The 27,830-nt window shown below is 36.3% G+C and overlaps 3 protein-coding genes across 10 annotated transcripts in view; 2 read left to right on the top strand and 1 right to left on the bottom strand.

Moving 5' to 3' along the window:
• LOC118269154 (acyl-CoA Delta-9 desaturase) overlaps positions 1-27,830 on the bottom strand; it is a 204,108-nt gene that overhangs the window by 42,245 nt on the left and 134,033 nt on the right. The window lies entirely within an intron of this gene.
• Positions 1-27,830, top strand: part of LOC118269136 (kazrin) — a 117,616-nt gene that overhangs the window by 3,995 nt on the left and 85,791 nt on the right. The window lies entirely within an intron of this gene.
• On the top strand, positions 20,984-22,719 carry LOC118269138 (uncharacterized). Its single transcript, XM_035584071.2, has 2 exons — positions 20,984-21,955; positions 22,250-22,719. The coding sequence occupies exons 1-2, from the start codon at positions 21,176-21,178 to the stop codon at positions 22,700-22,702; spliced, it is 1,233 nt and encodes a 410-aa protein (XP_035439964.2). The 5' UTR covers positions 20,984-21,175; the 3' UTR covers positions 22,703-22,719.

Below are 27,830 nucleotides of genomic sequence, written 5' to 3'. Positions count from 1 at the left end.
CGTGAAATTTGCCTTTCCTTTATGTTCTTTTTGTGTGTGTTTCAAAGAATTTCAGAATTTATTTGATTACGAATAACTGCTAACAGGTAAAGTATTTTGCTTAGATCTTTGACATCGATTTATTTACTCGCTCTGCATCGGTGTGAGACGATAGAACAAGTTTTTAATTAATATTGGCGAAAGAAATCGGATCCCTTTCGCTCACCTAATTTTAATTTAAAAATATTTGATAACTTCTTAATCCTGAGACTATTTTCTTAGATGTAAATATCGAGTATTTCAAAATTTCGCATTGTAAAAGTTAGTAGAAATTGAACACATTGTACATAACAAAATGATTTTATGTTTCAAATTAGATATTTTGAATCAATAATGTTCATATTTGGCACACACAGTTAGACGTCCAAACACCAAAATTACTAATTATGTATCATCTTAAAGTACACATGAATGCAATAAATGATTTGAGTTTGAGTTTGAGTTTACTTTGCTTAATTACGGCGAGACCTGACGAGCACTGGTAGGTGTCGTATGTCGTATACAGGGTGGCACGTGAATGCAAGTCGTTAGGCTGAGTGCACATTACGGTGCTGCCCCAGTACTCTGCACGCCCTACTGGCCCCGAGAGGCGAGGCTTCATTGTCTACGAGCAACAGGCTTGTAGTTTCTTTAACAATTTTATAACTCTATATTTAGCTTGGCTAAGTTGTTAGGTGAAACTCATTGTTGTGGTTAAATGGCTTGTTGCTACTGCGAGTCTGTGCTTAGGTTGTCAACTAGTCAGCATTGTATATGTTTCATTACTTCCAAATCTCTTTGAATTTGGTATTTTTTAGCTGTGAAGCTCTGAAGTCCTGGTAATCGGGTTGAGGAAAATATTGAACCAGTGATGATTCTTCGAAATTATGAATCTGGTTCAGAATCTTAAGTCTACATTCTTCTTCGTCCATCTCGGGAGGAGGAGTTCCATGTAGATTCTTCATCTTATGATAAAAAGAATTGTCTTGAGAAAAGTAATTAGGTTTTCTGGTTTAAAACTGTTATTGAGTTAGTAGATGTTTAGGGTGGTTGTTGTTTGGTCAGGTTAGGAGACGAAGGTCACTGATTTCACTTAATGAAACAAGTACTGTCTAATGTATTGACGCTTTCTTATATTGCGACGCAGCGCTTTTGAGTGCGTTACACATTTACAATTATTTTGTACGTGTATCCTCTACAGATGTACTCATGTCTGATCACAATTCTTCAGAATACAACACAAGATTGTGTCTTTATTCAGACTTCAAAGTCACATAATCAGCTACAAAGTTGTAGAGAAAAGAAATAAGCTTTGATAGGTATGCTCTTAAAACTGTTTAAAGTACGTTTTACAACAGCAGCAGTAGAATGCAGGTCGTTAGTTCAGTGCACATTATAGTGTCATCTGATGCGGTAGTTGCACTACTGGTCCCTATTACTGCCTACATTGTTTCGCCTTCGTCTAGGCTTCAAGTTTCTTTCGGTCCAAATAATGTTGGTACAAAAAACGAGAGCATTTTTCCACTTCGGTGATAGCGTATTTTAAATTGCAGGTCGAAATATTTGCGTTTTCTTTATACTTGGTAAGGTTTCGTCTACTGCTATGTAGGTGAATTTTGTTACTTGTTTTACATGTCTATGTTTGAGCTAGGCTATGGAGGTAATATTATGATAGGTTTGAGATGGTTGCATGACTGTTGTACACAAGGTTTTATTCATAAACTGAGTAAGAATATTTTTTTAAACATTACCCCACTCTAGGATTTTCTCCTGTGTCGTGGGTGTGTTTACAAACATACAAGGTACAAATAAACTTGACACTCAAACCCGAAACAACAATTCGTAAATCACACAATGGTTGCTCCGTGTGGGAATCGAACTAGCCATGTGTTAGGCAGCAGCCGCGCCAACCGTGCAGTCTTTGATATATTTCTTTAAACACCGATAAGTTAAAGATTGTACGATTTCTAACGTAAAATCACGATAATTGTTACGTACCTATATTTCTCATCAATTAAGTTATCATCAATAGCATACACATTATCACCTCTACCTAACTCAATAACAAAAGAGAATATATTACAATAGTAGATGAGATAAATTTTCATTGCGTAAATTAGCGTTGAAGTAAAGTAGTAAAGCCGTGCCTTAATGAATTAGAGTGCTCCAACGAGAAATATTTGTTACAAGAATAACGGGTTCTTTTACAAAAACCTCTTTTCTTAGAAAAAAGGTGTTAATGAGGCTAAAATTGAGGCTACATTTAGTAACAAGTTTTTGATAGCGAAAGTTTTCGGATAATTGCTTAATCACTTGACCTTTTTCACTAAGATAGATGATGTAGGAATATTATAGTGTACCTACCTATAGTGGATATCGATAGGGGGCGGAGTTCCTGATGACCGATAGTCTTATAATGCTATCCCTTGGGGTTTCTTCTTTGATTAACAACTTTTATTTTGTATTTTACGAGCATTTTGGAAAAAGTATAGCGAATACAATCAATGATTAAATTTTTTTGTCAAAGTCGATTTCTACCAATCTATGTGTGATGACTTGATGACTTGTATTTGGTAATACGATGCTTAACAATTAGTATTTACCTCTTTGTGTCAAATGAGTGTCTGTTTTATGTATTTGAACTGTACTATAAAAAGTTTTATTTTAGATTTCTATGTTTTCTCATTATACGTTATCGTGAATGTTATCAGAGTGAAATACTGTAGATACTCAAATGAGTTTAATTAAGAATCTTGCTTTTTATTTTCAATTGCAAGAACTCATATACGGACTTAATTAGCAAAATTACAAGAAATAGGTATACTTATAAAAGTGAATTTTAATTCAAAGGAAATTATGTTACGAGGAATTTTCTTTATGCTAACTTTTTAATAGGATGTATTTATGGTATGTTTTTTATTGAAACCTAGTGACGTATTTATTTTATCGATCGTATTAGTTACATGATTTTCGTTACGGAGTGTTAAAATATTAGTTTCTATATTGTGTCTAAGATACTAAGTAATATTAATAGTCTGTGGTGTAAATTCGCGCCTTTTCAATGTTTGTCTCTTCTTTTTTACTCTGTGGGCATCATTAAAAGACAGTTGTTGTATTATAAAACTTTTATTTCATTTCAAGTAAATTCCACATAAACCAATAACTCTAACACGGAGAAATTCAAGACATAGATAAACTTATCTTTTTTATTTATAGGAGTGATTATTGGACATAACTAGAATACTGAAGAATTTCTGATATTTTTATATATTATGGTAATGGATATTGGTTCATACTTTTTATAAGGGAAGAAAATCATCAAATTTCTTCTCCCGACTAAAACCACCTCGTTTCTTTTCCTGCCCTTCGAGCCGGAGCCCCGGTAGTTTATACTTAGATTCTGTACCTATATTTATAAAGAAAATTTTCCAATGTAACGGCGGCCCAAAAAGAAATATGTCGGTGAAACCGCGAGCACAGAATATTTGTTTTGTAAATAATAAATGTTATTGTCTTGTTGGCCTTGCCTTGTATTGGACTGTTTCACAGAGTTACTTGCCTCACGTGTGATAACTTTGCCCTAGGTCTTGGATTTTCAGTAACAATTCAGGGTCTTTTTTAAGGGAGAATTCTATCCTATGACTTCTCTCGCCTTGGGCGAGGCGAGAGGGAGTGTCAGACTCTTATTGACTAAAAACCACTCCATTCCTACTCCTGCTTTTCGAGCCGAAACCCCGGTAACCCGCTAGGTACTCTGCAGTTTTGTGTCGTCATCAGCCCTACTGAGCTACAGATGGTGTGGTGGTCTGATGAGGATTCAGGGTCTGAGATTGTGTCTTATTTATATGAAGTCTCCTACCACACCCGGGAATTGAAATACCTAACTTGCCTAAGATGTAGATATCATTATGTACCTACTAAAATCACTTAATTAATTATTACACGCTCTACATAATACCGTTAGAGAACGTCATCTAGCATTAAGCGCCTGTTTCACCACCTTCATATAAGTGCCCGATAAACTCATGTGACAGATAGCGCATACAAATTACGTTCTTAATTCAAAGTTATCTGATACATAGCGGCTATCCAGACATTGTGAAACAGTCCTAAGTCTACTTATGACTACACAAAGTGCAAAATAAATAATAGTAAACTAACCAAACCACATTTCATAGGTCCATAAATTCGGCGTGTTAATAACTAAGCCACGTATAATAAGTAGGTAGACGTTCAAGAATGTATCCGAGCATTATTACGTCGTTGTTATTGTATACGGAATATAATAAGGAGAGGAATCCATTAGCAAGAGAATGGGGTCGCCAGTAAAAATGTTGATAACGGTAATAAATATTGAGATTGGTGTCCTTTCAATACACTTTTGACAACACTAGCAGCTATTTCGGGATCACTTAACGTGTGTATCTACGAAGTACATCACTGCGTTCACCCACTTAGGTTCAATGTGACATTTTGGGTTGTATCGTATCGTTATCCTATTTATCCCAAGGCAGAGGTGCACATTACGGCACGTAATGCCACTGTACAATGTAATTACACTATATTGTAACACCCACTTTTCACCATTTATGGTATAAGTCCATTGTCATAGGGGGTGCGCCTATTGCCATGTACTGGGCACAATTCCAGACTCCGTGCTACTACTGTGAAATTTTCGATAAACCGAAAAAACCCTAGAAATACTTTGCCCGACCCGGGAATCGAAGCCGGGACCTCTTGTCACACTTGCGACCACTCGACCAACGCGTCAGTTAGGGTTGTACTTACAATAATACCAGGGTTACATGTTAATAAACGAGTATTTAAATCGTTCCTTAGGCTAGGTTATATTACTTTGATGATGTAAGCTAAAATTTTAGTCTGTCGTTTACGGGGGTGGTTATTTAGAGTTGGAAGGGTTGTTTAAGCGTTTAAATTAACAGAGGATTTGCCTTCAAAGATATTTTTTTTTTAAAGGTAACTAACTGCCTTCATATTTCATTACCGCCTCCTTTTTTAAGTCTGATAATATCCCTAAAACCTTCATCTATGTCTGTAAAATACTATACTGAAAACCGCATCAAAATCGGTTCAGCCAAACGCAGGTTATAATCGCGAACAAACATACATACATAGATAGGCAAAATCGGTTAAAAATAACTGTAATTTCTTTTCAGTTTTTTCCATATTCATAAATATTAGACATATTCGCCAGTTCTAAGAAAGTTCTTCGAAATTGACTTATAGAATTATATAAAAAGAAAAATACGTAACACATTTTAGTTGTCAAACCCCGTTATTATGTATCTATAGGTTTTTCATTAAAGTATAAACATTTATTTTTCTAAGAAACTCCCTCATACCTACACGTATCTGCCAACTTGAGGCGACATCATTTATGTCCCACTGACAGATTTCTGAGAATTTCTGCTCTTACAAAGTCATTGAAGGCATTAGGTAGAATTTATGATATTTTTTTCTCTCCTTTTCCCTTAAAGGACAAACATTAGGCTTGTTATTTTGCTATGGGATATACAGGAGTGTATAAAATATACATTTAGTACACATTCCGTTGCTGTACTGTCTTTAAATATAAAGCATATAAATATATTCCGTTTATAAAGATACGACGCATCAAATTCACGTTTCTGTTTTCATACAGTTAATTGAAAATAACTTTATTTTACTCCAGAATATTGATGCAATGGTGTTTTTCCAATATAGCAAACAAATATTTGATTGGAACGAATGAAAAGTACTTGTTTTTACCCGACTGCGCCAGAAGGAGGGTTATGTTTTTCGAGTGTATGTATGTATGTATGTATGTATGTATGTATAATTGTTTGGCACGCTCTGCAGCCTAAACGGCTTGATGGATTTTGACTTGAGAGGTGTCGTTAGATTCGTATTTACTGTGAGAGTGACACTGGATATATCAAAATAATAAAAAAACAAAATGGCGGATTTTTGGCGCCAAATTCGAATATTTCTCACTCTCTAGCCTAAACGGCTTGATGGATTTTGACTTGAGAGGTGTCGTTGGATTCGTATTTACTGTGAGAGTGACACTGGATATATCAAAATAATAAAAAAACAAAATGGCGGATTTTTGGCGACAAATTCGAATATTGCTCACTCTCTAGCCTGAACGACTCGATGGATTTCCGCTCGATAGGGGTCGTTTGATTCGTATTTACTGTGAGAGTGACCCTAGATAATATATCAAAATAAAAAAATAGTAAAACTAAAAAAAAATAAAATAAAAAAAGTAATTTAAAAAACTAAAAAACCCGACTGCGTTTCTTTATAATATTAAAATGAAAAAACCCTAAAACAAGAAAGTCATCGTAAAATTTAAGCAGTCGAATAGTAAAGTAAAATTTAATTGAAAATAAAATTAAAATTTAATTATAAAAGTAAAATTTAATTGAAAATAACTTTATTTTACTCCAGAATATTGATGCAATGGTGTTTTTCCAATATAGCAAACAAATATTTGATTGGAACGAATGAAAAGTACTTGTTTTTTATTTTGTAATTAAAACATTTTGCGTTTATTTGCTTTCCATTGAGTTCAGTTGCCGGCCGCTCACGTTTTAGGGAACAATTCGACAAATTTTATTTATTTTAATATCGAATTGTTCCTGTAAAATAGAGGTATTGTAATATTCAATATGATTTCATGGCATTCATACTCCAAATACTTATTATTGCCTGTATATTTATTAATGTACAACGGTAGTTAAAAGCGCTGAATCGTTTAGTAATATTTGTTATACCAAATATTACAGTTATTCATGAAATAGTACGGTACTACTTTTTTGATTAACATTATTCGTAGCGTCAGACTAAAAATCTTTTACTTTAAGACTATTAAGTGAAATAAAAGCTTCCTTTCTTTTTTCAAATATAGTGTTGTGATTACAGCAGATTTATAGATTTATTTTCATTTTAAAATAGCAACTCTGAACCATAAAACAAGGTCTTATTTTGAACACATTATTTTATTTGCCCTTTTTGTTATTGTCGTTGCCTCCGACATTAGTGTGTTTATAGCTTTATTAGTCAATAGTTTTATGGGAAACAGTCAGCAAATGTACGGATTTATGGTTCTAATAACAAATAATAAAGTTGAAGAATTTCTTTGTTTGAAAGTGATGACAAAGCTAGTAGTTAAGGAAAATACAGCTGATTCGCCTATCAGGAAGCTTATGAAAGTATGTTGCTATACTGGGATCGACTTAACTTTGGAACTTAAATAAAAAAAAAAATCGTCAAAGCTCAGACAGTACTGATTCTAAGTAATTAATACAAAAGTATGAGCTTTCCTCAAAGTTTTACGGTGAAATCATTTCTTACCTTGTTTAGGTACTTACTATGTTTTTCAGTTGCCTTATTTCTAGTTTCGAACGATTGTGTATCGTTTAAATGTCAAAGGAAAAACCAACAATTTAATTGCTCCCTTTAAAGTTTAAGCAAACATTTGGATGTCACTATGTACTTAATATTACATTCCTTACATAATCCGCTGTGTCTAAGATCGATATAATAAAGTTACGTCACACCGCAAACATTCTGATCTCAATATAGACCGACCTTATTAACCTAGACATGACCTCCAACTCGTTCTCAGTTTCAACTAAATCACAAGACTAATATTATTACTGAGACCTTACATTTCCCTATTAACCTTTGACATTCAACTTTATACTTTAGAACTTTGCTCGAAGGTTCGGATTTGAATAGTATGCATATGCAATAAGTTTGAGTAAAAAGCCGTAATGCATTACCATAACCGATGGGTTGAAAGTAAGGCGGTGTGCAGGAGATAGGGTGCGTTGTCACGGGGTGACACGCTCGGCAAATAGGGGGCCGTGCCACTGGCTCGGGGTATTAGCCTTTGTGCACATGGCAGGCGCGTCATGAGATAAAATTCGGGAACATTTCATGGCCCACAGCGGTGTATTGAATGGTTACAGAATCAATAGATCACGTCAAATAAACCAATTTCACTGTTTTATGTACAGTTATTTCTGATACAATCTTATTAGCAATTTAATAAGTCTCAAGGTAAAATATTTCGTATCTGGCGAGACGAGCATGAATAATATAATCGACCCTTATACAATTTTTCTTGTATTTGGCTACACACAGACATGTCTAAAAATCTAATTTTAGATACACATTTCTTTCGTAATAAACTTATATCTTGTCTTCCAAATATTCCCACACATATTTTCCAGGCTGATGATTATATAAACTTCCACCGTTTTTAACAGAGAGTCAATAAAACCTAGTATTTACATATAGGTACGGGTAGCTCTGGCTTTATATTTTCCTTAGGTATTCAGCGCTGAGCAGAGTTTTACGAGTCGAGTCGAGGAGGTTCGAATCAAGAGACACTTTACTGCTCAGGGCACTCATGAGAGTAGGTCTTATGGTACCGGAGGGGGTTACACTGAGAGCTTCGAGAATTCTCGATTTAGGGCATTAAGATATTGTGAACTCAATCCGCATTTTTCGTGAAGTAATTTCGATGTATTTTCTCGTTTGATTGATTTGAAGACTAATGTTTCGACATTGAAAGTCTGTATTTTTATCATTACTATCGTGAAACATACTAAATTAACTCAAAATTACGGTTTACTCACGCGTCTGCCCACGCTGCTCATGAAGAAGAGTCCCTCTATGACTCGAAACTAGTAGAACCTTTGTCTATTAATTGAAAGTCTAGTTACTTAAATCAGAAAATTTTCATGTTTCTGCTTTTATAACTTTTGTATTGAATAGCCCTAAGCTATGGACATAATAACAGAACGGTGTAGAAATATTTAAGAGCTATGTTTGAACAATATTCACTATGATTATTGGCAATAAAATCCTCTGTAACAAGCAATCTGACGATGTAATGGGCGTAGCAGAAAGACAGACGATGATAAGCAGAAAGGGTCACATTTTGTATCACGAGCAGCCCTCGGGCCGAACGAACCCCAGAAATTTCCATATTAGATCCACCCCTCAAATAGACGAGATTGCGGATTTTTTTAACAAGTTTCTTTTTTTTTTGTAAATTTAACAAAATATCCGAAACTATTATACTTAGCTTTCAACCGCAGCTTCATTGATTTTCCTAGCCTTTGTTTTTGGGAAACATGTCCCAGTTTTGTTTGATTTTGTTGCGCGTTGTCTGTCAGTCAGTCTTTTCACTTAGCCCTCAGAAATGGAAGAGTTTTACACATTGTAGGTATTGATAATAATTACAATAGAAAAAACTTTCTTATAAGTTATAATAAACTAATAATTAAAAAAATGTTTTATGATGTTTCGTAAACATGAAAGAAATGCAACACGGAAACAAGAGTAGGTAGACAGAAGAATGCTGACAATGTGTAAAATAAGCCACCGTTTAAATAGCAACTTGCAAGTTATTATACCGGGAACATCGTGGACAATATTTTCATGTGTAAGAATCGCCAAGTCAAGATTTGAATGGAAATTGAAAAACTTTTATCCCCTGGCGGACATAACAAGCTTTTTAAACGGATTCAAAGATTTATCTGTTCCGGAATGTGCATCCGTTTATTCGATAAGAAACTGAGAAACCGAGGCAAGGGGAAATGTCTGTGGGGTACCGACAAATCATCGTTCAATGACACCATTATCATATTATTTTCTGTTACGATATTGTTTCATAGACGCAATACTAAAATAATATGACAATTGAACGTTACATATTTTATGTATAAAGCTCCAGTAAATAATATCAATTTAAAAGACATTGTTATAATTACAATACCTAACATCTTATTTACACAATTCTATTGAAATAAATTGTTCGTGAGAATAAAGAAACCTCAGCCATTTGGCCTATTATTATAAGAACACAAAAGTATTATTACTTTCATCATTTTGTGAAATCGACAAATACAAAAACCGACAAAGCTCGTCCTTTTCCAATTAAATAATAATTTCCATTATTTGTGTACAGACGAGGCAGGGAGTGTTCTTCGGTTTAAGAGCACAACAGGTACAATCGATATTTCCGGGCGGTCGAGGGGAGGCCTAGCAAACAGACGGACGAATGCTTAGAGGCGACACTCTACCTTTTCAATTATGCGCCCCTAGACTGTGCCGTGTTACGCGAATGTTAACCTAAATAAGTCAATTCACATCACTGGCAAGTAAAACATCTCCGCTCTCGGTTTGTTCCGTATTTCTTATTTACATTTACTGAATAACGAACGTTCCTGTATCTCGTCGGATAGTTCTAGTGATTACCGCAAATGGGTCAGTTTGGCGCGCCCAGTATCGAACTGCAATCACTTTGGCGACAACAGCTTGTCTCTACCTGTTGATAGTTCCGTGCGACGCCTCAATCAGAAAGATAGATAATCCGCGATGATACAACGTGATTCAATCCTATTATCCTAATAGCCTCTTAAGCTTGCTAGCTCTGCCGTTCGACCGCTCGTTGTAATCCTACTGCAGAGATGAATTAGAATTGAAGAGCCTCAGGAAAAATACGCTTATGTACCCTTCTGTGGAGGGTTCATAACTCGTAGGGACAAGGGTAACGTTTACTTATCGACGTGGAAAAGGTTCCATAATACATTTCGTCGCGTACCGCGTTCGTCGGGAGGGCGAACTTTTTATTTGTTCCGCAGACGTGCCGCGGCAAGCGGTGCACTCGCCATTGTAAATTTCGTGGAAACAGTTTTTTGTCGGTCGGAATTTCGTAATTGGTATATTGAGCAATTGTATGTATACCTTCCGCTATATATTGCGTGATATGAATCGTGAGATGTAGGCCCTTTGCAGAAGGGAGTGTTTGATCTTTGAACGTTTTATTATTTATGTTTTCGTTTTATTCAGAGTGCCCAATAATGGATTCGAGAACATGAATATCAAATTAGATGGTGCTTGATTTTAATAGAGTTTCATTTCAATTGAAACCGATCAACAAAGTATGTTTGTGGTGGAGTTGTAACACTCAATAACCGTGTTAGTAATTATATCACATCCGACTGAGTGATCACAAACAAGTTCCACGAATGTTAACAAATTGATTTAACTCGTTAAAACCTTTAATTAGAGGAGCCACTGCGTCATGTTTAACAAATAATTACGGGCATCACTAGATTTACTTGAGAAATACTCGATAACATGAAATCAGGAAGGTTAATTAGTCTGTTAATTTGTTCGAAATGTTATCTTTTACATAAATAAGGGGATCGAAGCGGTAGTTAAATCGGGGGAATCTTTTGATTAATGAGCGAACGTAATTGGGAGATTTATTGTTTTAACATTTAAAACGGGTCTGTTTAATGTTGCTCTTGAGGTAGGAGCTGGGAAAGAAAACAAAGGTTCCTGGCGCGAAACGAAAAGTAATTACCGGTACATCTGTTTGAGAAGGATCTTGTTAGTGGTTGGTATGCTTATTTACCTATTATAGTTTTACATTAGTCCACGTTTGTTATTCATAGAGCGTATAAGATATATTTCTATGTCACTTTATAATGGAGTGTATGTTTGCAGTACATAAAAAGCAGAGGCTACAACATGTTAATATATATGTACCATGCAACGTTACGCCTTTTATCCCCGAAGGAGCAAGAAGAGGTGCACATTACGGCACGTAATTCCGCTATACGATGTACACCCACCATTCTATTTAAAAGGCAATTAATAATATTTAATTATGTTAGAAAATAAGATACAAGAGCGTCTTGCGGTTTTAAACATATTGTAAAACCACTGCATTCTTCTACGTAGACAACGTAACAACGCAAATATACTGCACCTAGCTATAGATTGCTCGTTGCCAATACATCACAGAATGAAACGACTTTATTCCGCACGCGATGGACGGTGCACCGCATTTTGTATCGCGCTGTAACCGCAGCCCGTGACGTCATGACAGATGTCTCCGAGCATGGCGGTCGACTAGCGATAGATGTGTTAACAGATAGATATACAGGACGCCTTTATTTTGATGGAGTTTTAGTTTGTTTTATCAAATAGTTGTTTCATCGGTTAAAGTACATTCAGTTGACTCCAATATTCCGTCAAGTATTAGTGATAATTAAGAATAGTTTTTTGGAATAAGCTGGTAAACGAGCAGATATGGAATAAGCCGGTAAACGAGCAGATGGATTAGATACCTGATGGTAAGCAATCGCTGTCCATGGGCACTTTTGGTGGTTAGGAATTTAAGAACGAAGAAGGAAGACGGGAGAAGTCATTGGATGATTGTCCCCCTCAAAAAAGGTACCACCTTGATTAACAAAATAATTACAAACACATTTACTATTTGCCACATAAAGATTAGTATAGAAATAACAAGTATTTCCACTGTAGTGATCCTACAAACACACAAATAGAAACCAATCAAATGGGCTTCCTCTGTGATTGGTTAATCCGAAGAGGTTCGTTTGATGAAAGAGGTTTAAGTCCCACGTCGACATTAGGAAATAAGTCAGGAGCTAGGTTAAGGATATATTCAATGATTTGTTTATGATGTTCTTAAAATGTTTTCTTAAAGATGCGACTAGTATTACTATTGTGTACTACTAGCGTGCTTTTCCACCAGAGATGTGTTATGCTACGTTGCTGTGGATGCGTTTGGCTTCCATCAATCATATTCATTGGCACACATAGCATAGCACTGATGGAAAAGGACTCAGCAACTTAGATATGTTTTTTATATGGAAATTAATGCCTACATCGAACAAAGCGTTACTTGTTTTTTGGCAGGTCTGGAGTTTCGCTCAATAGGAATAAGTAACTGGAATTGGTAGCGAGACTAGTAAAAGTAAAACTAATGTTAAATTTGCCTAGCAAGTTACCGAGGCTAGAGCTCAAAAAGCAGAAGTAGGAACGGGGTGGTTTTTAGTCAGTAACAGTCTGACACTCCCTCTCGCCTCGCTCAAGGTGAGAAAAATCATTGGATGATTTTTCCCCCTCAAAAAGGTGCAACTATTAGGTTGATTAAAGAAATTGATTAAGAAAACCAATGCGAAACGTGGTCTTGAAATAATGTTGTCTTCATTTCTATTTTCTGGATTTTGAAGTTACCACAAAATACTCTACTAAGTATCAATTAGAGATCCCAGCTCTCACATTACATATAACACAACGAATTAACCAAGTATTGTAACAAAGCTGTTCTGTGACAAACGTGACGTGGTACAGCAGTTTGCGGTGCAGTAAAATGCGGTCTGACTAGCAAGCGACGCATTTAACATGGACGGGATTTGTTGCACTTCATGTTCATACAGTTTCGCTTTGTGCGTCAGGTGCCATGTTCTAGTATTGTTCAAAGTCAAAGGAGATTTTGGAATGAAGATTGCTTCAAGGTACATGGGATTAATTGAGTAATTAAGTAAGGGAGAGCCATGCTTCGGCTTGACCGGAGTAATACCACTGTCTCACAGAAAACCACGTGAAACAACGCTTACCGCTTGTTTCGTTGTGTGAGTGAGGTTATAGGAGGTCAAATTAGGCCCGCCTTACATAGAGCACATCTTTGGTGTAAAAGAACCCTAAGAATATTGGTATTAGTTGCGATATAAAACTTTGCTCTTCTCTAAAAGGCGATCTGACCAATCAACATAAGATCACTATCGCTAATTTACTGGAAGTTTGAAATTAGTTGAAGTAGGTATCTCAAGTGTCACGGAACTTGGTACTTAAAATGTCAAACTCAATTGGTGAAATAGGCCTTTAATGTTTTCTAGACATCCAGTACTTACTATTTTACAGTACCTACCAATTTCTTTATTGTTTCGTGAAATATACAACAAGTGAGCAAGAGATCTGATAAAAATAACGTATGACAGTTCGCACACTTGTAATGCACTTCGCACTTTGTGCGATAGGTATAAAAACTGTTAAATTGAAACGTTTCAATAAGTTAATTTACTTTTTGCATAATATTTATGAATTGTAACGTTATTATGGTACGCCATTCTTGGGGTTGTAATCAATAAAATATTGGGGGAACGATGACGTAAACATAATTTGATTAATTTTAACTTAACGAAGTGAAGATGATGGGAGATCGATATTAATTTAATATAAAAAGTAATATAAAAAGAATTAACATTGACTGCACGGTTGGTGCGGTGGCTGGGCAACTGGCTGCCGCGCAACGGGTAGCGGGTTCGATTCCCGCACGGAGCAACTCTTTGTGTGATCCACAAATTGTTGTTTCGGATCTGGGTGTCATGTGTATGTGAACTTGTATGTATGTAAACGCACCCACGACACAGGAGAAAATCCTAATGTGGGGCAACGTTTAAAAAAAAAGATACCTTAGTCTCTATATATTTTACATTAAATAACAAAAATGTTTAGAGTGATGTACATATGCTCTAAGGAAAAAAAATGTTCTCATATTGTTGATTTTTAATTTTGGAACATACAATAGGACATTTCCCCCTATATCATGGGTGCTTTTACAAACATATAAGGTATTTTTAATCACCGCTGTCAATGTAACAAGTTGTGGTTTGTAAATTAACCGCAGAATAAAACCGCCAGTGCATATGATGGCATTGAATTCTTTAGGCCTTCGGTAACATTTCTAATTCTAAATGTTCTTGAGTGAGAGGGACTGGAATGTCGTCTCCTCCTTCTGCGAAGTGGTCAGGCTAGCTAAGGAGGAGGCAGGGCGCGTAAGGCAACGAACCACCACCTTTTCACAACCCAGCTGTTGTGAAGGACTCTCCCGGTGTTGGGGATCGCGAGATAATCTCCGGCCACCGTAAGCACGAGTCTGATACTCCCTCTCGCCTCGCCCAAGGCGGGACAAGTCATTAGATGTTTTTCCACCCTCAAAAGAAAAGCATGGTCTTGATCGTGTAGCGCTTATTTCATTTCATTTTAAAAGCTTACAAATAGTTGGTCCTATTTAACTTTATGAATTGAGAGTAAATAATTATGTACTCAGAATATACATACCTTACAAGGTACAAAAACAAAAGCCGAAGCGTAAATAACAAACCCAAAACGAATAACTTTCCTTAACAATAACAAAATCAACAATACTGTTTCCATGGTAACGGGTTAGTTAACGTATATTTCAAACATGGATTCCACTTGGAACTAATCCATAGTTCCAATATAGTTGTCGTTTGATTAATTAGAGGCTATCTGGCGCAAAGGGTTAATCAGAAAACGCTCGTTACACCAAAATGAACCTTATTGGTAACGAAATAACGGTGTCAGCGGCTCAATTTCGTTGGTTTACAGGCGGTTGACTGACGATCGCTGTACCTTTGATTGACACACCTGATTGCTTTGGTTTTGTCTGGTTGTTTGATATCTAGCTAGTACTAGCAGATACGTGTACTTATATTATCTGTATTGCAACATATATTGTAACAAACATACATGTTTACTTTTAAGACAATGACTTGGATTCTTCGGCAAATACCGTAGAAGGAAACTTTGGATGACTTTTAAACTCAACTATTGCTAAAAGTATTAGCAATAATGACGTTGCAAATGAATTAAAATGCACAAATACGCATTATGTGATCTGTCAAACTGTCGTTTAATCGAAATAAGTGCTTCAAATAAAATCAAATGAAGATTGACACGCCCCTTGTACAACAAAATTGCAAAATACTTTCTAAACAAACATTCATTCTTTACAAGTACACCCACTATAATTATTTTTCAATACATTTGTGAGTAAAAAGTAAACAATAAATATTTTTTTCCAAACCCTCTTGTACGCCAGATAAAACAATTTGAGCTGCGTGATACCAAAGTGCTCTTTGTACCCCTAGGCGCACATCAACCTACTCCAAACTGTAAGATAACGTCAACAGATTTTCGACCTTGTACCAAAAACATTAAAGTTGAAAATCTATCAAAACTTTAATGTATTGTACCAAGTTGACCTGCTGCAACATGCAATAATTATGGCTGCGTCATCGACGCGTGCGCTTGACGTGAAAGTGTTTTGTTTGTGCTCCAATGAATTCAAGGGCTTTGAATTTTTGGATAAAATTGATGCTGTAGCTGTTGCCCTATTTGCTGTCCATTTTATACTCTTGACTTTTATATTTTTACAGAAGTCTTGATGCTAGCAGCCATTTCAAAATATAATCTACAAACAAGACCAAAAACAAACCATTTTTGCAATTTTTTTAATGTCACGTAAAATTATTATAGTAACATATTGCAAAATTCCAATAATTTCAAAATGAATATAAGTATTGCGTAAAAACGTAGAAATGCACTTTACCAAATATTTTAAAGTCAAATATTTTAAAACAATGATCTCGGTCGACAAGTAAACGTTGCAAATGTAACGAAAGGGTGGGTTTCGGAGTGCAGAGAGTAATATTGTGTAGTGTCGAGGGCGCGGGTGGGGGTCGCCAATCGATACGCACCCCTCTGCCGGCCTAATGCACCCCTAACACGGCGGTACACAGCTCGCACCAAACGCAACGCTATGGAAACCATACACTCTATGTGTTCCCAGCTTAAAACCAGGTCATTTGCATAGTCAGCAGCCAACCCAGGCTCCAGGCTACTTTGTTTAAAAACACACGCAGAGAAACAGTTTGTGTGGTAAAAAATGTTTAAATATTAAGTAACCTCTTAAAAGCGCTTCCCAAAGCTTTGAATGTAAAATAAGCCACTATTGCATTGGAGACGTCCCCGTGCGGTGCCCGGCGCGCCAGCTCGCTACTCTGCCTCCAAAATGATTTATATTTTATAAAACGGTTTTATAAAATATCTAGCTGATACGCCGGTTTTGCTCGGACAAAATGTATTCCAATTTCGTCCAGTTAGAAAATTGCATTCATATTTTTTACAGTTCGTGCTTTATTTTTGTTTGAAAAAATGCTGGCGTAAATATTTTTTAACGCAGGCGTTTCGGTGATATTTTGAAGGCTGATAACCGGATTTTTGAATGTCCGATACTTTTAACATAGTCATGTTATGACATAGCTGGTTGAAGTAGGTACTGTTAGTATCAGTACATCATTATCGTACACAAAGAGCCGAGCTCGGCACAAATGGACTCAATTGAAATTCTCTTCAAAGACTTCGGTTGCCACTGACCTAAAAACAAATTCCGGAATAGTTAAGACTGCTTTGTAAACACAAAAGGGTTGCGATCGGGAAAATTCTGATGCATACAAAAAGATAAACGTTGTAACACGGAAAAGCAGTTATTAAAACATTCTTCATTTTTCTTTCATTACTTCCCCTTTGAAGCGCTTTCATCGTTTCCTTGAAAAAAATGTGCTTTGAAGAAAATTTCGTAAGGCCGATAGAAAAATGGTCTTATATTAGTGTTTCAAATGCGTTTGTCTGGAGGTAATACGTTTTTCTTCGGCGGTTTCGTTTTGCGAAGAAAGTTTTATTATTTTTCTTTAATATTATCGTGAGAGACGATTGGCCGTTACAAAGGCATTGTATTCTATTGAGGGTGATAGTGATCGCGTTCCCTACAATAAACGCGGGAGAGCGGCCGCCATTATAATCTATTAAAGTCTCGGATACGAGTCTTGCCTCACTAATGTGATTTATAAAACATTTTTTAACGTATTAGAGGTTATATTTTGATACCAAACTGGTCGAATGTAGGTATATAATTTTTTGTAGGAGGAGATTATTAAGACTTGAACTTCAGTTAATTGTTAAGAACAATTAATTACTCGATTAAATAAACCCATCTCCCTAGTCAATGTTACAAATATTACGTAAAATGTTCGAAGTCCATTTTAATTTGCATGGGACTTAGATAGAGCTGTATTTGCATCGATTCACAAGTCATTCTGTCAGTCCCATGTTGGGTGCCAATTCCGGCAATAGAGCTGAGGGCCCCATGTCGGGTGCCAACCGGTGGGCTTTAATTTAAAACGAATCATGAATCTGAAATAGAACTGACTATCTGATAGTTGTGAAATACTAATTCCGTTTACGAAGCTTGATTGTGACTTAGGGACGCTCAAATTAAACAAATTATTATATTTCTTTCATTACAATTACTGCTTTGTTGGCCTAGTGAATAGGGGTCTTGGGTTCGATTCCAGGGTTGGGCAAAGTATTGTTTCGCCTTTTTCGAAAATTCGTCATTAGCAGCATCGGGTAAAATTGTACCCAGTATATGGTAAAAGGCATATCTGGAATTATACTCATATATGGTATGCCATGAGACTTAAAACACAAATGGGTCTACACTGTACGTGTACAGTGGCATTACTTGCCGTAATACACACATCTGTCTACCCTTTCGAGGATAAAAGGCTTAACGATACTTGCTTTCTTTTCTTTAATTACAAGAAAACTTAAAAAAGATAGCCATAATTACACATTACCACCACAAAATTTTACCTATGTGAGAAGCATATTAAATTTTGACTGCAAAAAATGAAATAAAAAGTCGAGTCAATTGAAGCTAGCGACCGGCGTCAGCGTCGATTTCCACGGAAAACTGATTTCCTGCACGTCTAGACACGTTTTCCCCTTTAAAATTATGTTGCACGATTTATTTGATAATGCTATTTGTAGGTTATATTCTACAACATATTTTTTTTTTATATTTTGTACCATATACCGTCTCCTAATGTATTTCTTGAGAAGCTGCTACAGTATCCAGTCTTAAATACAAGTTGATGTTTATCAATGAAATGTTACAATTTAGCAAAGGAAAATAAAAACAATGAAGTAAAATAATCTTTATATTACAATCTTATTTTATTCTAATACAACAATTGATGCAGAGAAACAAATTCAAGCTCTGAATATTTACAATAAAATATTTCCACGAATAAACATAACACATAAACGAATGAAACACGTTTTCAATTTGATAGCGACATTAATTACAATTGAGATCAGACAGCTTTGTTAGTGCCGCCAAAATGTAGTTATTAGTTTAACTTTATCGTTAAACAATTGAAAATGGCTCTAGGCGACAGGCGCGAGAATTGATCAAACAAACAATAGTGCTTACCTGCCGAGTAGATGGGGGTGGAGGGGTGAAAGTTGGACATTCAATTAGATATCTACACCTATACCTACGCTAGTGTTTTTACCCACGCCTACGTTAAAACAAAGGGGTAACGTCCCCACTTTACAGCTGTTTTATTACAAAGCTAAAGAAATGATGGGTCTCGTCTCTCTTCTATGTAATTCTGCCAACAAAATGAGACTATTTTGTAAATTCACGAGACACGTTGAGAATGAGTGGTTAGAGAAATTTCGTTTCCATGAATTCTTTATTTTCTAAGCCAAATTGCATTCTGCTGACATATACCTAAGGTAAAAGTTTCTACGTTAATTTATAAAACATGCACTAGTCATTATTTGCTGTTAATTTATTAAATACGAAATCTCGCACATTATTACAGCTAGAGAGCAAAAAGATTGGTAGAACAAGAAATAAATTCTCGAAAAGGAAACAGACCGGAAAAATTACCGATGTTTCTGTGAATAAACTTCTAGGCAAAGCAAAATCTACTTTATTTTATTTGCGACACGTGTTTTTTCTATATTTGTTAGTTAATTTCGTTTGACAAACTTATTTATTGGCGTGAATATGTACCTTTTTTTTTTTTTTTTTTTTTTTGAGGGGGGAAAATCATCCAATGACTTTTCTCGCCTTGGGCGAGGCGAGAGGGAGTGTCAGACTCTTACTGACTAAAAACCACCCCGTTCCTTCTCCTGCTTTTCGAGCCGGAGCCCCGGTAAACCCGCTAGGTAGTCCGCAGCTCCGGATCAGGCATCAGCCCTGCTGGGCCCCATCTGTGGTGGTCTGATGGCTCTTTGAGGCGCGCGCGGAACGCTACGCGCCGCACGCACGGGTCTGGTTCTGTTCGGGCGGTGAGCTACCCTTGCTCGCCGTCCGCAGGCCCGCACTTACGGTGGCCGGAGATCGTCTCGCGATCCCCGACGCCCGGAGTGTCTCTCGCGACGGCTGGGGCGTAAGGAGGTTTGTTCTCTCACGCGCCCTGCCTCCTCCTTAGCTAGCATGACTGCTTCGCAGAAGGAGGAGACGGCATCCCAGTCCCTCTCGCTCCGCACCATGGCCTGAACCAGTGCCGGGCGCGAGAGGTCGCCGTCGCCGACCACATCCCTGAGGACTTGGCGGTGGTCAGCCCACGCAGGGCACACCGCCACCGTATGTTCTACCGTGTCCTCCGGGCGGTCCTCACAGTGATGACACCCGGGCGTTTCCTCCCGCCCAATAAGGAACAGGAACCTACCGAAACTCCCATGTCCGGTAAGCACCTGCGTCAGGCGGTAGGTGAGGACGCCGTGGCGCCTCTCTAGCCACTCCTCAAAGAGGGGACTTACCGCTGCGATGACAGCGAGCCCAGTGAATATGTACCTAGATGAAATGAAAGGCTATTTCATAACTTTTGATAAACCCACCAACATGAGAGCGAATCAGCTTCGAGTAGGAAATGACGACGTATGAATACTGAATGCAACTATTTTCGCAAGGCAGACAGAATGGTGGACGGTCCATTTCATGCGCATTTCACTGTGCGTATTCCAAGACCCAGTGGTCAGGAGCTCGACAATAGCGGACAATACGACATTGAATGCATAAAACCAGTTGTATGACGCACACACACATCGGCGACGCTGCAGGACGCCCATTGAGTGACATTACAAAAGGTATTGTGAGCGCCGGGACTAGTTTATCTCGCGGCCATTCGTTGAGACTGTTCCGCACTGATAACGCTCAAACGTCTATCATTTGTGGCCACCGCATCATGACACTGATAAAACGTGGTAAACACCAATCTCGTCAGATTATCGTCGAACGCATTTGTTGGTACCAATACGCCTGATTACTTGACTTTGACTTATTTGACTAGATCATGTGCGTCACAACGAAAATATCGAATCATGGGACAAGAGATCACAATAATTCTCATTGTGATTTTCCATTCTTTGTTACATCGAAACAGGTGTAAGAGTGTGTAACTAAGGAAGCAGAACAATGAGATGGTTTATCCGTTTAGTTCCCGTAATTTATCTTATAGATAATGGAATTTGTCAGTTTTACTATTGATAGGTAGTAGAGGTTTAAGATAACCTGCGATAAGTCAGTCGTGATCTGACCGTGAAATCTTACGACCGCGATACTTACAAATTCTATTTAAAGTGAAATCTGTGAATGATGCCTCCAAAAAAAATATCACAATGTCATCAAGCACTGGTTGAGTTGATTTATAAATTGGCCGGAGTCTGTAATATGCAACTAAGTGATTACGTCGTTGAAATAGGGTATGATGACGTTGACAGCTTTTTGACCGGTTTATTCAAAGTGCAACTGAAAGGGACTGTTAATGGGCAGAAGATTAAAAAGAAATTGCTGATAAAGTGGCACCAGGAGTCGAAAATGCGTGTATGCTTCAGAGATGCTTACAAAAGAGAATGCACTTTTTACAAACTCATCCTACCAAGTTTATTGGATATCCAAAACAAAATTGTCAACATGGAAGGGTTGAAAATGAGGTTCCCAAACTGCATTTATGCTAGTGACGAATATGATAAAGAAACTATCGTGGTACAAGATTTGAAACAAGATGGATTCGGACTTCGGGATAGACTTTTTAAGACGAATTTGGAGTACGTTTCTCTGGTTATGAAAACTTTAGCAAAATTGCATGCTCTGTCGTATGTGCTGCAGAAAACGGATCCTAAGAAATTTGAGGAGATAGCTTGTTTGTGTGAGGAAGACGTGCAGTACTGTAAGCCAGGACCTGCTCCGAAGAGTATGAAGTCATATTACGAAGCGTCAGTCCATGTGGTACAAGACGCAGATGCCAGAGATAAGTTGACCAGACTGACTCCAGATATTCTGACAGTGTTGTACAAGTGCACCCGGTCAGATAAGTACAGCACCATTTGTCACGGTGACTGCTGGAACAATAATATACTCTACCAACACAGGGTAAGAAACAAATTGTTTTCTCGTAAAAAATTCTAAAAAAATATGTATAGTAAAGGAAAACAGTGTAACTGTAACTTTGTTTGAAGAAAAATTACGAACTAGAAGTACAAAAAGCTATTTTGTACTTCTAGTTCGTAATGAATATTTAATGTGTTCAGCTAGTCAGTAGTTGGTCTTGCATGTTAAAATTGATTATAATAATATCAACCAGCATAAGATAGATAAGAATTAGAAACAATAAAATAACTGCGCCCTTTAATAAAACTTTATTACAACTATGATAATTGTTTACAGGGTTGTAAGCCAGTGGATGTAGTGCTCGTAGACTACCAGCTGATGCGGTTCACGTCTCCAGTCACCGATATTGCATACTTCTTATACATGTCCACTGACGGAGATTTCTTAGACAAACATTACGACCAAGTACTCGACATATACTATGGAACATTAACAGCAGTACTTCGACATTGTAATTTGGACGTTGACACAGTATACCCTAGAAACATATTCGAAAAACAACTCAAAGAATATTCGGTACTCGGTCTGATAGAGGCTTTAGTCTCAATGATGATAATAACGGCGCCGTACGAAGACGCCCTCAAAATGACTGAGATGAAATATGAACATTCTGAAGAGGCTCATGAAGATGAGTCCAGGGATAACTTATTGTTCGTAGAAAGAGTAAATGGAATTGTAAACGATTTTTTCAAACGAAATTATTCTTTGGACTCTCTGTTAACTGAGTAAATGATTACAGTAGAAAATGTTGTCTAATTACCTATTTTTTACCTAGAAAAAGCCTTAGTAATAAGTTTATTAAAACCAAAACAAAAGTACGTAGAGAAATGAGAAATTAAGTTTGCCGCCGTAGTAGCTGAGATAATCCTTATTTTCATACTGACGCGGCCATTCTTCGGCGTAAACTGTGTTGTTTGTGAATAGAAGTGCTGTAATATCGGCCATACCTTGTCCTCAGTGGAAGTTTAATCTAGTTTTATGTTTTTATGTCCTCACAAAAGGAATATTAAGGAAGGACGGCCGGCCCCGGCCTTGGGAGGGAATTAATTCCTCGTCGCTGCAGTTAATTGTCTGTTACAAAGGTTTTTTCTTTGAATCTCGGTCGGGACGAACGAACCTTTGTCGGAATGAAAATAATGGCTCCTAGAACAGATGGATATTTAACAAACCCAGCTGTGATGGTATTATAAGCATTTTTAACATAATTAAATTGCCCCCTTGAATAAATTTATTTAGTAAATCGTGTTTTTGTTGAATTTTTTTGTGGATGGAGGTTCTCTCAGTTCTATGGAAATATATGTATATGTCGTGGTGTTTACTTGTTTTTTAAACCAAAGAAATAAAGTACGGTAGCCAATATCACCTTCCAGATTCCTACCAACTCCAGCCAAAAATCGTATTAAAATTCTGTTGCGATATAAAAGGAAAACACACAAACACATTAACATTTTTTAAATATTAGTTAGTATTTACGCTCAATACTAAATATGCAGATACTAAACACAATTGCATTCACGCGAATCATTAAATTCCAATGTAAAATTATTTGGCCGCATCAAATTATTCAATGGTCAAACCAAATATTATGCATTGCTAATGGGCAAATAGGGGAATGTCATCTCTCGTTTATTCATCGTTAATATTCAATTTATTCTAAATTTCAATAGACATTAAGGGCCATTTTAGTTTGAAAGTTATAGTTGCGTCTTTGATGAATTTCTTAGTAATAACACTATTGTATACCTATCTACAATTTGTCAAGTAAAGTGTAGTGAAATGCTTCAGTAAGGCTTTTGAATTAATTTTCTACTTTGTAACGACATTTGTAATGTGTCATTGAATCATAATTTGACACAAATAAAAGTGAAGCAAGAAGATTTGAATACTGCAGGGGATATAATTTCTAATTATAAGTTTGAAATCGCCAACCCACATTGTACAAGTATGGTGACAAACCGTCTCCGTGTCAGATGAAGCCTTTGGTCAGCTGTAGCCATTTATATGTGATATTTCTATAATCCTACTTTCTACCAGTTATGTTATTACTTCCAAGTAGAGAGTCATTCCCATATAAAAGATATATGTATCAGGCACAATTCCTACGAGTTTTCGAAAGCAAAAACTCCAAACAACACAACTTATCACTTAAAATTTTTAAAAACAAAATTATTATTATTAGTCCCCGTCGTCTCGGTCGCACATTTGCCTAAATTAATAATACTGCGTCATTTTCGATATTTCGAAAACAATTTCGCTTTCAAACTAAGTGGAATTGTTTGCTTAGTTCCTGAGGCGATATTAAATCTTACTTTGTGGCGGTTTCTGAGGGGACTTTACTGTCGCGTAATGTGAATATATACACTGGATATTGTATTTACATGGTTTTATTTAAAATGAAATAAACGTTTGTTGATCTTAAGTATATGTTTGTGTAAATAGAGCTTATGGTTACGTGGCTGTAGTATTTACGTTTGTGAAAGTAACATAGAGCTGTTTTTTAACCGATTTCATAAAAGAAGAAGGTTCTCTGTTAAACCTGTAAATTTGATTTAAGCTGCTGAAAGCAAAATTATTTTACGTGATTAAAGTAATCAATATAATTTAAAGCAATGGACAAAGTATATACAAAGAATATTGTAAAGTGACGTCACCACTAGCGCTGTCAATTTTAAACGACTTTATTGTATTTGACGATGATTTTATTGTAGTCTGAATTGTTATTAGAGTTCAACTGGTAACTGAAATATTAGGTACAATTAAGACATTGCTTTGTTTATTACTTTGATGATAATTGCTAGGTGGAATTTGGGATCATCACTTTTATTAAAGTATCGTGAAATACAAATTAGATTAGTTACGTTTAGGAAAGTTAGATTAAGATAAGATATCTTTAGGTTATTATTATTACTTACCTACCATATTTTAAAAGAAAGTCCTAGTTCGTGCTTGACAAATCTGTATTTCTATACTACTATACCACTGTACCAATTTGGATAATTATTTTTGTGTATATCGATTATAGGCTATATAACATCACGCTACGACCAATAGGACCCGAGCAGAGTAGTAGCTAGTTTTGTTATAGATATAATCCATACACTTATATGACATACAAGTACCTAGTTTTTTGAAATGTTGTTAGTGATAAGGCAGTGAAAATAATTGCAACATTTTCTTTTACTCACATAAAAACCGATTTAAATAAAATTTCGGTTCAAAAACAAATGGGAACTTGAAGACGGTTAAAGGACAGGGGCTTTTTTGCACGAGTGAAGCCGCGGGCTAAAGAAAGCTATTATGTATTCTCTGCAACGAAATTAAAAGAAAACTCTCACTGTTTACATTAGCCGCGTCTCATTTCCCGGTAGAAGAAAACTCCATGCTATTGGACAAATTCTTCTTCAACCAACTCATTCTTAAGATTCTTGTTCAGTGATTTTAAACGTAACTAAATTTATAATTTAGTATAGTATGTATTTTTATCGCAGATGTATGCGATAGAACATTTGTGCGAAACTTTAATCGTTTGATATTTATTAATATTAAAAAAAGAAAGAAAAAGCAATTATTCGACAGAAAACACGCACGCAAATACAAAGATTATATAAAAACACACACACCCGCTCAAATACGTACATTATACAAAATAATAATAACTAGTGGTCGCCTAGTGGTCGAAATTCGACCATATACGATTTAATTTACAATACCACTTAACATACGTTCAAGGATAATTTTTATTTAACGAATTGCTATTAGTTTTGTAAAATTCAAATTAATATATTCCGGCGCATCATGAACAGGAAAACTCTATTCATATGAGACGTGAGAATATCATCGCAATGTCTGTCGATTTTGACGTTTTGTCAAATACGATCAGATACTATGCATGTTAGTGTGTGTAATATTTTATTTATTGATTTAATGTACTTTATAAGCATTATTTTTGAAAAATATTAGCGTTCTGCACTTCTCCTACACATAAATTATAAGTGTACCAAATTTTATGCTCCTACGTCCGCGCAATTTTCGTAAAAAGGGGTCCAAAGTTTTTGCATCACGTATTAATATATAGATAAACCTAAAAGAGTAAATACAAGAATAAAGAAACAACATGATAGAAGACAACAGAAAAAAGATGTGTTATTAGTCAATACTAGTGTCACTAAAATATAACCATTTCTGCTTGTATTTCACCGTAAGTATCAATATAACATTCAATCCCATATATCACGCCATTCAACACTAACAATTACTTATATTCCCAAAAGATGGATGTCAGGAAAAGTTCCAAAGAGGAATCATATCAGTGACCTACATCGAGGAGTTTGGCAGCGAAATAATTTCCCGATTTTATCGGACATGCAATAAAATGACTGTGCGTCAACTCTCTGAATATCCACATAAACAAATGAAGTTTAACGTCAGGACAAACTGTGTCTTTGTCACAGCTGTTGATGTCACGAAGCTAGAATCTGCTTGTACAAACAAGGGTAGGTATGAAACCAACTACTGAGGTAGTGTGAAATAACCTGCTTAACATTATTCTTTAAAGCATTAACTGCCGAAAGAAAACTGTCCTCCGCTAAGCGTCAGTGTCCGAAGTGGCGGTTAATGTGTTAATTGGAGAAAACGCTGTTTATTTTGGAAATAATCGACTAGAAAATCAAATCAGCCTAGTTAATCGCAGCGCAGGGCATTTAAATAATAAAATAAACATACGGCCTGAAAAAAGTCACGGTAAACCTTTGTATGCAAGCCACTTCTAATCGATTGATTTGGAAGTCGCCTGAATGATATGACCATGAAGCAAATACAAAGAGAGATAATGTGATTGTGAAATGTGACGCAATAAATGGCCCTGCCCAATGATATTACTCATATAAGTAAAAAGGTTATAAGGGCTCAGAAAGTGGCACATTAAAATGTGGACAATTGGCAACGTTTTGTAGAATGGGATTGCACGTAGTTAAATAGAGAGGGACGTAGTTTGTAATTCCGCGCTCTTAGTACAGTGTCACGCATTATTAAAGGGAAATCCAGCTAAGACATCTCTTTGTATTTGCTTCATGGATGTAACGGATAATTTGGAAGCACCAACATAGCAAGCTACTAAAAATCTTGTTACATCCAGTTTCTTCACCATCCATGGTCTACACGCCATATATTCCTAGTTGAGTAGTTGAAGCGAGGGTTGTCTGCACCACGTGCGACCCGCGTCAAAGTACACGTTGCACAAACAAAAGGCTGTACAAATTGAAATTGGGGACATTTTTATTGTTTCCACAAATGTGGAGGGGAGACAGTGCTTAGGGAAATATTTTTTGGCATATTTGCATTGTGGGGAGCCAAAGGGCTTAACTGTAGGTTGTTTTGTAAATAAAAGTTTATTGGATATGAATTATTTCAGTCTATTTCATAGCTTGATATCGTATGATTGTGAGCAATGACATACCATTTATAAATGTTTTGAAATTAACTATAACCACACATCTGTCGTGCAACGTGCAGCAGGTTCAGGCACCAACTCTTTCTGTGATCCACAAATTGTTGTTTCAGGCCTGGTTGCATGTGAAATTATATGTTTGTAAGCGCACCCACGACACAGGAGAAAATCCTAAAGTGGGTCAATGTTCATTTTAAGAAAAAAATCTAAGAATGTGAGTAACAATAACAAAAATCCTTTTCGAATTAAACTCAATGTAGTAGGCAGTTATTTCTTCTACAAATTACAATATTGTACACGCTCTCCAACAGTCTGACCAACAATCTGAAATAACAAAAGATTAAACGAGCCATTATTTACGATTCCAACTTAATTTTAATTTAATGTAAACCAGAGGAAATTCATGAAGGC

Source organism: Spodoptera frugiperda, chromosome 2 (assembly GCF_023101765.2).
Source record: "Spodoptera frugiperda isolate SF20-4 chromosome 2, AGI-APGP_CSIRO_Sfru_2.0, whole genome shotgun sequence".
In the NCBI taxonomy this organism is placed as follows: domain Eukaryota; kingdom Metazoa; phylum Arthropoda; class Insecta; order Lepidoptera; family Noctuidae; genus Spodoptera; species Spodoptera frugiperda.
Note: the sequence above shows the minus strand (reverse complement) of the source record. Positions and strands in the feature narration are given on the sequence as shown.

What these genes read in the sequence shown, in the direction of transcription:
- LOC118269138 (XM_035584071.2), top strand. Translation starts at nt 21,176, where the DNA reads ATGATGCCTCCAAAAAAAATATCACAATGTCATCAAGCACTGGTTGAG. An exon ending in ATATACTCTACCAACACAGG is followed by an intron (nt 21,956 to 22,249) that starts GTAAGAAACAAA and finishes AATTGTTTACAG; the next exon opens with GGTTGTAAGCCAGTGGATGT.